Below are 13,140 nucleotides of genomic sequence, written 5' to 3'. Positions count from 1 at the left end.
AGAAGTGCTCAAAACCCTCTTGCCTCTTAAATCAAAGAGGTAGCTGTTGTAGCCCTTTTCACAGCCCATCAGTGAATTCTCCCAAGGTTTCTACAAGTTGTGTGTGTGCACATTTCACAAATCCACATGCTCATGGTACAAGTACACTCGCACAAAACAATAAACATTGGGGAAGAAAACATGATTATTACTTCTATTTAAAATCTGAGTTCTGCACCTTTGGTTGCTTGTCCTAGATTCTCTTCCCTAGTCTTACATTTGTACACAGATCATTTGTTCTTAATTTTATATTCCTCACACACAAAAAATGGAATCAATGACTAGGCACCCTGTTTCTGAGTCAGATTGTTCTCATAATATGAGGTACACCCTATGGGGAGGTACACGCCATTGGAAGGATCTTGTAGCAGGTAAAGGGACAGACATTTATTAATGCATATGTTGTGCCAGCAACTCTGTTCCATCTCTTTTACTCCTTGTAATCCCTCAGAGTGGAATAAGCCAAAGCCTCCGGGAAGTTAAACAATTTACCTGTTACCCAGCCTTTGAGTGGCAGGGCCAGAGTTCACGACTCAGGCACCTCTGGAACCAGGCCTGTGCTCTCTTCCACCATACCACACTCAGTTCTTCAATCTTTTGCAATTTCTATTGAGCTAAGCCAATTGAAAACCTACTTGTAATTGGTAGGTTATGTGTATGGTGCTCTTTTGAATTAAGTATATAAACCAGGGGCATTTTCGTGCAGGGTGGGTAAAATCATTTTATGTCTCTTAATCTTTGCTCCATTGTGAGTAAAATTATAGAATGTGACTTATTATATTCCTAAAATTAGAAGCCAGAAGAATATTATATTCTCACAATAAGAAAATTTTATTCTAAAGGGGTAATATCCATCCATAAATGTAAACTACCTAAAATCAGATATGTATAATCCTTAATGGAAGGATGACAGCTGTGCATAAAATTTTTTTTGTAATATGCACTTCAGATACCTCTCCAATCTACTAGAAAGCACTGTCAGTGAGTTTGATTATCATCTTAATATACAGACAATTGTTAAATGGCATAATAGCCATCTTATCATTCATAATGCTAAATAATAGTTAATGACTAAATAATACCCTAGTGACCTAAAAGGACAAATGTCATCCAAATCTACTATACTCAGGAGAAGGGAAGGTTTATTCCTCCCAAGATGTCTGTCCCATTTCTTTTATAAAACATATAGACCAAATTTTAGATTCATTTAGAAACTCAGGTTGGTCAAGAAAAAGCTTTACTGGGTTTACCAATTCAAAGATGTCATGGTGAAATGAAAACATAGGAATTCTATTCAAACAGTATGAAATTATTTATGCTGATTTACTCTTAGAATGTTTCAATAAGATAACATCAACTGGGTAAATCAGTTGAGAATATTGCCACCATAACCATATTTATGTTTTCTTCTAGAATTTAATTCGTGGTTTAAAAACAGGAGGAGCAGTTTAGCAAACAAAACAAGAACAAGCAGGTTCACAGACCTTTTCTTCTACACTGTTTATAATTACCCAGGCTTAGTCAGCTTTTCAAACTTAAAACAAGTGCACAGCCCATATATGTCAAATCAGTACATTCCTCAGAACTCTGCTATTCTATAACATTAATAATATCTAAATGCTGTTTTTTTTGTTTTTTTTTTTGAGACAGAGTCTCACTGTGTCACCCAGGCTGGAATGCGGTGAAGCAATCTCGGCTCACTGCAACCTCCGCCTCCCAGGTTCAAGCGATTCTCCTGCCTCAGCCTCCCAAGTAGCTGGGATTACAGATGAGTGCCACCACGCCCTGCTAATTTTTGTATTTTTAGTAGAGATGGGGTTTCACCATGTTGATCAGGCTGGTCTCGAACTCCTGACCTCATGATCCACCTGCCTCGGCCTCCCAAAGTGCTGGGATTACAGGCGTGAGCCACCGCGCCTGGCTGCTGTCATCTATTATTGCAGAATTGCTACTGAAGTCTGATAAAAGCTTGGGGATTATGAGGAGGGAAGTATGCACAGAGGGGCAGTGAAGCATCATGATGTCTTGGATTTGCCTTCAAAATGCCTCTCCCAGAAAAGTGGGGGTGGAGGTGGAGATGGATGCAACAAGATTGGTGAAATACCAATGCTCATTAAAGCTATGTGACCTGGATACATGGGGGTTCACTATACTATTCTCTCTTCTTGTGTATATGAAATTTTCCCTAATAAAAAGTTTTGTTAACATTATCACTTCACAACAGAATTAGGAGTCCAACGTTATTTATTTCAAAAAGTAAACTCAATAGTATTAGACCATAAAGCCTAGAATACAGATTAATAGCTCAGTGCTTTCACTTATAAACTCCCTCCCCCAAATTCGCAGAAAAGCTGCAAGAACAGCACAAGGAACTCCTAAATTCACCAAATGCTAACCTTCAGCCACATTTGCTTTCTCTCTCATATGATACACATATACATATAAATGCACACATACATGCATATATCCTTTTTTCCTAAAGCCTTTGATATTTAGGTACAGATATCATGTCCCATGTCAACCACAATAAAAATATCAAATTTAAGAAATTTAACACTGATACAATGCTATTATCCAATATACAAGCCATATTCAAATCTCACCAATTATCACAACACTGTCCTTTGTCGCATTTTTTCCCTCACCTAGGATATAACCTGAAATCATCCATTGCATTTAGTGGTCTCTTTAGTCTTCTTCAATCTGAACAGTGCCTCAGCCATCTTTCATGACACTGACTTACAGAATGTCTCTTGATTTGCCTTTGTCTGATGTTTCCTCGTGATCAGAACCAGGTTATACATTTGTGGCACAATAAGTGGCATTGTGTCCTTCCTGGTGCTTCCTATCAGGAAGTACAGGATATCCGTTTGTCCCATTATTCTTTTTTTTTTTTTTTTTTTTTTTTTTGGAGATGGAGTTTTGCTCTTGTTGCCCAGGCTGCAGTGCAATGGCGTGATCTCAGCTCACTGCAACCTCTACCTTCTGGGTTCAAGAGATTCTCCTGCCTCAGCCTCCCAAGTAGCTGGGATTAAAGGTGCCTGTCACCACACCTGGCTAATTTTTGGTATTTTTAGTAGAGACAGGATTTCACCATGTTGGCCAGGCTGGTCGCAAACTCCTGACCTCAGGTGATCCACCCGCCTCGGCCTCCCAAAGTGCTCGGATTACAGGCATGAGCCACCGCAACTAGCCCCATTATTGTTAATGTTAACTTTGATTATTTGGTTAAGTTCGTATACTCCAGGTTTTCCCCCCATTTTCCAATTAATAAATAATCTTTGGGGAAAATGCTTTTGTGTGTGTGTGTGTGTGACGGAGTCTCACTCTGTCGCCCAGGCAGGAGTGCAGTGGCAGGATCTCCGCTCACTGCAAGCTCCACCTTCCGGGTTCACGCCATTCTCCTGCCTCAGCCTCCCGAGTAGATGGGACTACAGGCGCCCGCCACCACGCCCGGCTAATTTTTTGTATTTTTAGTGGAGACGGGGTTTCACCATGTTAGCCAGGATGGTCTTGATCTCCTGACCTCGTGATCCGTCCGCCTCGGCCTCCCAAAGTGCTGGGATTACAGGCGTGAGCCACCGCACCCGGCCAAGAGTGGAAGTTCTTAACTAAGAAAGAAAGAGCTCTCTGCAGCAGAGAGGGATCCTAAAGAAATGGGTTGTCCTGGGGGAAATTCTTTAACAATGTAAATAATTCTGTTCCTCTTAAAATTTTCACATAACAGTTCAGCATCCATGGATGAATCTTGCTTGAATTAATTATTGCTATGATGGTTTCAAAGTAGTAATTTTCTAACTCTCTTTGTCTATATTTTTTAGTTGGCATCATTTGTAAACTTTTTAATAATGACTAGGGTTAGAAATCATTTAACTCAAGATTTTCCATCCATTTTCAGCCAAAGTGAAGCAATTTTCTTTTAAAGTCTATGCATCTGAAATCCTGAATATCTCAAGTCACTGTTTAGCACTAGTTTCTAACGTGGACTTGTTGAGGGCTTATATTTGATCCCCGACCCCCACCCACCCTCTTCCAGGACTGAGCACTGAGTGGAAATTGCTGATGGAGTAGACAGGATGGGGAGAAAGGAAACTGCAGGTTGCCAACAAGAAAGAAGGAGGGAAAAAGTGGCTGCTGGTGGAGACTGACTGCAGGGCAGGAACATCAGCCTGGGATGCAACGGGCAAAAATGACACAAGATCAGCCAGGAAACCAGGAGCACCCAAACGGGGACAGATGTCTCCTTTTACAATACCAAATGTTCATCTGTCACAGCCCCAAAGACACATCCACCTGAAAACTGCCCAAGATTTCTGGGGTATAATAGAGTTAGATGTTTCCAACATTACCTAAACATGCCTGGCTGTTCCTAAGAAATTATTCTTACAAACAGACTAAAGTGACTTCAAAACTAAACACCTATAAAAGGAAGTACTAATAATGCAACATATGCCATAAATGGAATAAAAAAATAAAATAGCGCTTCACTACTTTTGTGTTCTGGAAACAAAATATTATCTGGAATACTTGTCACTGAGGAAATCATGAAATAGTTCAGTACCCAAGTACCACCACTTTATATAACAGACTGGGATCTCAAAGTTCCTCACGATTTCATGATAACTTACTGAAAACCTAGTTGAAGCTCTCAAGTTCTCCTTTTCTCCTCTGGAATCTGCCCTTAGACAGCATGCTATCTAGATATAAGAACATTTTCTATTGGCTATGTTCTTTTTTGTGAACATTATAAGTTTCCAGGCAAATATTTTAAAAATATCTCCATATTTTATATAATTTACATGCTACATTCATATAGAAGGTCTTTCTGGATTCTCTCCAGAAATGACTGGAATAGAACACTTGGATTTCGCCTGGTTTTAGAACCAATTTTTCCCTCAAGGGGAAATTTTGTGGGGGAGAAAAATGGGGGTTGAGGGAAGCACTCAGCTATAGCCCTAAGGCAATATTGTGCCCAGGTTTGATTTATCTTATCGAGGTCATGTAGTCACTGCATGGTGACAAGACAGGACTGCTAAAGAAGTGATCATCACTCTGTTCCTACCTCCCTCTCACCTGTCACTTCCTCACCTGCAGAGGTAAGGAGAAGGACAGAGGAACAGTAGTTCCTGTATCACTGGAACTTGTTAGAAAGGTGAATTCTCAGGATGCACCCCAGACTTACTGAATCAGGAACTCTGGGAGTGAAGTCCAGCGATCTGTTTGAATAAGTCCTCTGGGTAACTCTGATGCATGTTAAAGTTTAAGACCTCCTTTTTAAAAATACTGATGTCAGGGTCTTTTTTAAAGCTCTCTGGAGTAATTCTAATATGCAACTAGGACTAAGAACCAGAGCTAACTAAAGAATTCTGTATCTGGGAGAAGCCCTGGGCTCTACGTTTTCAAAATCATCTCCATGCTAACAGAAGGTTGTAGGACTTCGGGCTGCAAACATGGTCAAGCTTTGCGGGAAATTTTTCAAGACAATGACTGAGAATACTTTCCTTCTCTCCCTTTTGATAGTAGGGACACATAGTAAGCCTCTCACATTAGTTTTGAATAAGAAAAAAGACAAAATAATGTTTCTCCGCAGTTTGGAAACCTTTCAGATTTCTAGCTCCATCTCAGCTAAGAAAGAACATAAGATTGAGCCTAAAAAAACTGGTCAAGAGCTGAGATGGTCAGATATCATCATAATTTTTTCATAAACAAAATCAATGGGCAAAAGTTTGATTCTTCAATACAGTTGAGTATACCATATAAGGAAGTAGAAGAAACATCAATCTAAATAAATTGGTATGGAAGCATCTCAGTTTATTTTTCTAGGGTACTAAATGTATCATCTCAACCAAAACATAAGAAAGTAAATAGCAGAACAGTGTCTCACTGCATGTGTGTGATGCACAGTTGCTGGTAGATACTTTGAACCCCTTTGCCTTTGTTTTTCATTAATAACACAGTAAGGCCAAATCTCATGATCTCCTTCTTTGTTGAGTCTTACTTTGTTAAGTAAAGCTTCAACCATAATTTTTTTTCTAAACACACACACACACGAACCGAATCACACTTTGTATAAATGAACAGAGCTGAGGAAAGGGAAATTTGGCCCAAATTAGCTGATTTTACTGGAAACACCTGATCAACATTTTTCTCTTTAAAAAGGAGGAAAGCATGTTGGTATCCCCACACTTATCAGATGATGGCAAAACAGCAGGGAGAGGACAACCACCATTTACTGAAGGCCACCTGTGTGCCCATCGCTTGTAAGAGCTATGAATGACAGCCTTGTCCTAATTTAGAGAAACTGAGGACAGTGCCATGGTCCCACTGCTAGGGAATTCTAGAGAGATAAAATACAGGTCTGTTTGACTACAAAAACTCAAGCTCTCCACACTATCCTAAAGCTGTGTTCTTGGCTGGGATAATTGTTTACAAGAAAAATAATAAATTATTGCAGAAATTTTGACATCTCATTTTCCCATCTCTTTTCCTCCTCACCTCTCAAAAAAAAAAAAATACCTTCCAAAGGGCCTCTGTAGCCAGCACACCATTTGATTTTTGTTTTTTTCCTCTGTGGCCCAGACTGGAGTGCAATGGCAGGGTCATAGCTCACAGCAGCCTCGCACTCCTGGGCTCAAGTGATCCTCCCGCCTCGGCCTCCCAAAGTGCTGGGATTACAGGCCTGAGCCACCACATCCAGCCCCATTCACTCATCTAATGAAGTCCCTAACATGCGCCACACCTGTGCTAGGGACTTTGGATGCTAGGTACGCAGGTGTGACTTGGTTTTACTCTGAACTCCCTTTGAAGCTTCACTAATACGTATCTGGCTTCAAACGCAACTAACTTAACCAGTTTTCACAGACGGGATTCCAATTTCCAAAGGCACTGAGCCATAAGAGCAGCGGTGCCAAGATGCCAAAAGCAGGCCAACCCAGCGCCTTCCAACGCTTCCATTCAGAGTTTCAACCTGATGTCTCCAGGCACTCCTCCCACCCACTGACCATGGTAACCAGATGCGGTCTCCAGCCGGCCTTGTGCTGCCCGCTGCGAATACAGCCCGTGGGCCACCGGGCAGCCGAGCCATGCAAGCCACCCTGATCCCCAGAAGGCAGACGCACAAACCCGACCCAGAACTCGAGGCGAACCTTGAACTCACAGCGCCAAAAACGCGCAGTGCCTTCGTTTGCCCGGCTCGCTGAAGGCTGGCTCTGGGCCTGGGGGCAGTGCCCGCGAAGGGCTGAGATGGCAGGCCTCGCTGCCACACGGCATCGAGGGTCCCTCCGCCTCGGCGCCGGGCGCACGCCCTTCTGCCACATCCCTCGCGGGGCGCGCCGCCAAGGCCACCTGCCCTTTCAAGCCCCGCCAGGCAGCCAAGGGTGAGGAGCGGAGAGGGACCCGGCCGCTGCTGCCGCGAGCCAGCACAAAGGCAGCGTCTGAAATCGAACTTCCCACCCTGGGCACCGCGGCCTCCCCCCACCCCTGGCCTCCGCGGCCGGAGCGCACTCACTGTCAGTCGCCATGGTCGGACGAGGGGGCTGCCCGGCGGCCGCCCAGGCTCGGGGAACCGGCGCCGAGCCCGGCCGGGCGCGCGCTTCTCGGCAGGCCCGGTGCGCTCGGGGGCCGCGCCGCGCACAGCCCCTCCTGCCGCGCGCCCCCGCCGCGCCGCGCCGCCCCGCGCCCAGCAGCCGCCAGCCCTGCGGCCGCCGCCGGCGTCCTGAGAGCCCAGCCTCCCGGGCAGAACGGCCGAGCTGCGGCGCCCACAGGCTGGATCTCCCCCTCCTCGCCTCGCCGCGTCCGTCCCCCTCCCTTCGTTTCCTTTCCCGCCCCTCCCCCAAAGAGGATGCTCGCAGCAACTTGGAAACACGCTCCCGGCCACGCTAGGGTCGCCTCTCCACGCCACCTTTCCTACAACGTTCCCGCTATATCCTTGTTTTCGAGTCACCTTTTCCATTCTCCGCTTCATCCCTACCTCGAGCTTCTCACCAGCGGGGTTGGGACCCCATGCTCACCCCAGCTGGAAGGAGCAAAGCGGGAGAAGAGCTAGGGGTGTGGGGAGGATGAGCCAGGTGCTGGGCATCAATCCTCCGGGGCAGGAGCTCTCCTGCGAAACCGCTCAACGCCATCTCCGTAGGCTCCAAGTGGGCCGTGCTCTTCATGTCACCCTCTGTTTTGTCTCCGATGTGAAAATAGTTCCCAGCACGTAGTAGGCTCTCAGCAGATTTCTGTTGAGTGGGTGAATGGATGTCTTTATAACTGGATGCCTGCATGAATGAATGAATGAATGGCCAACTAACTGATTGGACGTCCACTGGATGAGCAACTGATACATGACCATAGCCAACTACAGCCCTGCCACTGACTAGGGATGGACGCTAGAGTAAGTAAGTGGACCAGGCCGAATGAGTGAGCCAGAGTCTTGTGCCTCACAGGCCATTGTGGTTCAGGAGGGCTCTGAACTGAGGCTGTCAGTTCAGAATGATGTTGTATACATCTTCTTGAAGTCCAAAAACCAATTTCTGATGGATTATTGGATTATTCTGCCATTACTTTTGCACCAACCTAATATATTAGGGGACAGTTGTACATTAGAAACCCCCGTCTCCACCACCAGATCCATCATGTGAAGGATCAAATGGCTCAAACACATGTCCTAAATTACATGGCAGGCTAGATCCTTCTTAAAGATACAATACATTTCGCCCAGGCATGGTGGCTTAAGCCTGTAATCCCAACACTTTGGGAGGCCAAAGTAGGAGAATCACTTTAGCCCGGGAGTTCAAGTCTGCAGTAAACTATGATTGCACCACTGCACTCCAGCCTGGGTGAAAGAGCAAGACCCTGTCCCTAGTTTTTAAAACAAGAAAAAAGGGCCGGGTTCACGCCTGTAATCCTAGCACTTTGAGAGGTCTAGGCAGGTGGATAGCTTGAGCCCAAGAGTTTGAGACAAGTCTGGGCAACATAGTGAGACCCCGTCTCTAGAAAAAATAAAACAAAAATTAGCCAGGCTGGTGGTGCATGCCTGTGGTCCCAGCTACTCAGTAGGCTGAGGGGGAAGATCACTTGAGGCTGGGAGGTGAAGGCCGCAGTGAGCTGAGATCATACGACTGCACTCCAGCCTGGGTGACAGAATGAGACCCTGTCTTAAAAATAAAATAAAATAAAATAAAAATACAAAGATACAATCCATTTGATGCATTTGGAGATGCACATTCAACCCAATCAGCCCCGGGCTGGATGCTGAGAAGACTCAGGAGCAAGGCTCCCGTCTGCCTATCCACTAGCTCCCACGTGGCTAGGCAGACAGAAAACTGCCAGAGAACAACACAGGAGTCCTCTCTGGTCAGTTCACAGAGTACGATGAGGGAGAGAATATTCTGATCAGGCTCCACATTCTGATTCAGTCCACCTAGAGTAGCACTTAGGGGTGTCCTTTTTTTAAATTGTGTTTAGCCTTTATTTGTTTTAACACAGGTGATTCTGAAGCAAACTTCTAGTTAAGAACCACAGAGACCTGGTTCATTTGTCTTTCACAACAACCATCTGCAGTAGACCCAAAAGCCAACACTCTGGAAGTGGGTTGGATGGGGAAAAGGAAAAAAGAATTAAACATGACCCTGGAGTCTTTAACCTGTTTGGAGCTCACAAACCAGGAGGTTAAGGGAAAAAAGAATTAAACATGACCCTGGAGTCTTTAACCTGTTTGGAGCTCACAAACCAGGAGGTTAAAGGAAAAAAGAATTAAACATGACCCTGGAGTCTTTAACCTGTTTGGAGCTCACAAACCAGGAGGTTAAAGGAAAGAAGAATTAAACATGACCCTGGAGTCTTTAACCTGTTTGGAGCTCACAAACCAGGAGGTTAAGCTGGTGTGAGGGCAAAAAGGGTGGGTTGGGCTTGGATTCAACTGAAGGGTCAGTGGAACATGTGTGAGGCTCCTTATTCATTAATCAAACTGGCTTTTCCAAATGAGAAAAAGAAAAAAAAATGACAATTCAAAGGATATGTTCAATAAATGATTTCTGAATAATGGACCTGTTGGATAGCAGGTTTGCATAGCACCAGATGTCAGATGAGAAGGGGTTAATGAACAAGTAGATTTCATAGAGGCAGAGGCCCCAAGCATAGATAATTCTCTTAAAAAGTTTAATGGTGAAGGAATGAAAGAGGATGGAGAGCTTTGGAAGAGAGCAGGATCAAGATAAGATGGGTTTTTTGTTTTGTTTTGCTTTAAGATAGATTTCTGTACACATATTCAAGTATTTAATATATAAAAGAATAAATTTTCACTTTTCTATAACCAAATTAACTTTCTGGCCCAAGCCCCTATTAGACCCATTGTTAGGGAGTTTGATTTTACTCAGTTCAAGGTAAACATCGATTCAGGCTTTTCTCAGGCAATTCAGAGTTTTCCTTCCCCATTTTTTCTTGGGGTTGCATCCATGTTTGGAAGGACAGGTTGGGTAGCATCAGGGATGGTAAGAGGTATCAGGCCCCATCTGTCCCTTTTGGGAGGTACCTCTTCTGTCTGGACCTCAGAGCTCGTCAGACCTCCACAGCCATGAGTGTGGGTGGCAGCCACCACTCTGTCTTCTCCTCCACACCAAAGCCCCTTCAGGTCTGACTTTTTCTCCTTGACTTTCCTGTTGCTCTGGAGAGGACAAGTTTGGCTACTCACCCATTCCATTCTAAGGAAACAGTGAGATCTGTGGAGTCTCAGGCCTTTTCTAACAAGCCAAACAACCATTTCTTTCTTACCATTCCCTTACTATGTGGTGGAGGGGAGCTCTGCATGATGGACCACCAAGCAAGACATTTAATGTGACATGAGACAAAGGACCCCTTATGGCTCAATTTCCCCAGCCTATCTGGAAGTTCTACCACCTCCCGGCCAATGCATGACAATGGGATGCTTTTCTAAGAAGGGGTATAGGATGTTTTCAGCCCCATGTAACTGCATAAGGTGGCTTAAACAATAACACACCTTGTTATATATCAAGGGATCCAAAGGTGGGTGGTCCCGTGGTTGATTTAGCATCTCCACAACGCCCATAAGAATTTGGACTCCCCACCTTCCTCCTCGGCAGTAAGGCTGCTGCAGCACAAAATCTCCCAAATCTGGTAGGAGAGGGGGATATTCCTCCTTGTCATTCTCACTCTTTTTTTTTCTTTTTTCTTTTTTTTTTTAATTTGAGACAGAGTCTCACTCTGTCTCCCAGGCTGGAGTGCAGTGGTGTGATCTTGGCTCACTGTAACCTCAGCCTCCCGGGTTCAAGTGATTCTCCTGCCTCAGCCTCCCGAGTAGCTGGGATTACAGGCTTCCACCACCATGCCCAGCTAATTTTTGTATTTTTAGTAGAGACAGGGTTTCACCATGTTGGCCAGGACGGTCTCAATCTCCTGACCTCAAGTAATCCACCCACCTCAGCCTCCCAAAGTGCTGGGGTTACAGGCGTGAGCCACCGCGCCCAGCCTCGTCTCTTTCTATCAGAGAAGGAAATCTTTGTAAAAGCCCTCAAAGGCCTTCTCCACCATTCTGGTGGCACTGGAGGCTGGGAACGCAAGCATCTGTTATTTTCAGCGTTTATGGCACAAAGTGGATTCTGCCAACAAGGAAGAAGGGGGTGGGAATGACTGCCTGGCCGTCAGTGTCTGCCATCGTCTTCGTATACCCTCGGCAGACTCTTGCCTCACTGCTGTCCTTTATGACCCTTCCCCTCTCCATGGCTAAGGAAACCTATCTCCTAACAGGCTGGAAAACTCATTCTTGAAATATCCTGCTTTCTTGCAAATCTCTGTGTCTTACATTTGGACCTTCGCCTTTGAAATTCAAAAGCCAAGATTTTGGCTCTTTTGGTTGCCTCCACACCTAAGGCCGGAGATAGTAAAGTTTAGTTAGAGATGGGGAGACCCATATGATACGTGAAATTATGTAACAGGAATGAAAAATGCGTAACTCCATAGCAAGCTAGGATTTCTTCAGTACACTTAGGAAGCAAGAGGAAAGAGCCACTAGAGAGGAAAGATCTAAAATGCAAAGAAAAGGCCAGGCGTGGTGGCTCACACCTGTGATCCCAGCAATTTGGGAGGCCAAGGAGGGCAGATCACCTGAGATCAGGAGTTCGAGACCACCCTGGCCAACATGGTGAAACCTCATCTCTACTAAAACTACAAAAATTAGCCAGGCGTGGTGGCAGGAGCCTGTAATCCCAGCTACTTGGGAGGCTGAGGCAGGAGAATCGCTTGAACCTGGGAGGCGGAGGTTACAGTGAGCCGAGATCACACCATTGCACTCCAGCCTGGGTAACAGAGGGAAACTCTGTCTCAAAAATAAAATGCAAAGAAAGGTAGGAACAGGTGTTAGTGGCAGCATGGCCAGGACAGGCAGAGAATTTCATCTTTGATAAATGAACCATTTTCAGTCTCAGAAACATAAGTAGAGAAAGAGAATGTTATGATGCAAAAGGATTTTATGAAGAGGGAGGTTGAGGGAGCTCAGGCATGCGATGTGGTCTCAAGTTTCTCTATAATATAGGACCTGAGCTTAGTTACCAAGAAGGAAGTGGAAGAGGTGGATTTGAGGATTTAGGAGCATGGAAGAGGTTTTAAGATGTCTCTATTAGGAAGAGGAAATGAAAGGGATGAATAGAAGAGAAGGACTTCCGGCCAGCAGTGGGGGCCCTCCTGGAATTAGACCTCAGAAGTGCAGAAGGCAAGGCAGCCATTTGGAAGCAGGTAGTGGAAGCAAATGGAAATTGAATTCTGGGTTACTGTGTCCCCAAAATAGCCAGCCATAGGGCTCAGGGGGTTGGAAGAAATGAGTGAAGCCACAGCAGGAGTGAGGAGGGAGAATGCTGAGGAGAATGCCCAGGGCCTGGAAACCTTGAAGATGAAGGGTAGGAGGACAGGCTCAGGTGGTCTGGGTGAATGTTAGCTCTTGGGACTATATATACATAATAGAGATTGGGACAGAGAAAGGGCAAGACTGAACAATTGCATTAAAAATGTTTTAGCTGGCCAGGCACGGTGGCTCAAGCCTATAATCCCAGCACTTTGGGAGGCCGAGGCAGGCGGATCACGAGGTCAGGAGTTCAAGACCAGCCT

General features: G+C 45.2%; 1 protein-coding gene across 8 annotated transcripts in view; it reads right to left on the bottom strand.

Moving 5' to 3' along the window:
• The window catches only part of SYT16 (synaptotagmin 16), a 305,125-nt gene extending 297,454 nt beyond the window's left edge, over positions 1–7,671 (bottom strand). For 6 of the 8 annotated variants that reach the window (XM_063792946.1, XM_054666038.2, XM_063792949.1 and 3 more), the window contains exon 1: positions 7,547–7,654. Coding sequence is in view for 2 of the 8 variants with exons in the window: in XM_054666037.2 (XP_054522012.1) it covers positions 7,547–7,559 (13 nt within the window). In the remaining 6 variants the exon portion in view is untranslated. Of the gene's footprint in view, positions 1–7,546 lie in introns of all 8 variants that reach the window. The other 2 variants (XM_054666037.2, XM_054666039.2) reach the window with 2 other exon arrangements.
• Positions 7,672–13,140: the final 5,469 nt, after the last annotated feature.

This window comes from Pan troglodytes, chromosome 15 (assembly GCF_028858775.2).
Source record: "Pan troglodytes isolate AG18354 chromosome 15, NHGRI_mPanTro3-v2.0_pri, whole genome shotgun sequence".
Lineage (NCBI taxonomy): Eukaryota > Metazoa > Chordata > Mammalia > Primates > Hominidae > Pan > Pan troglodytes.
The sequence above is the reverse complement of the archived record's forward strand: the minus strand, read 5'-3'. Positions and strand labels throughout refer to the sequence as shown.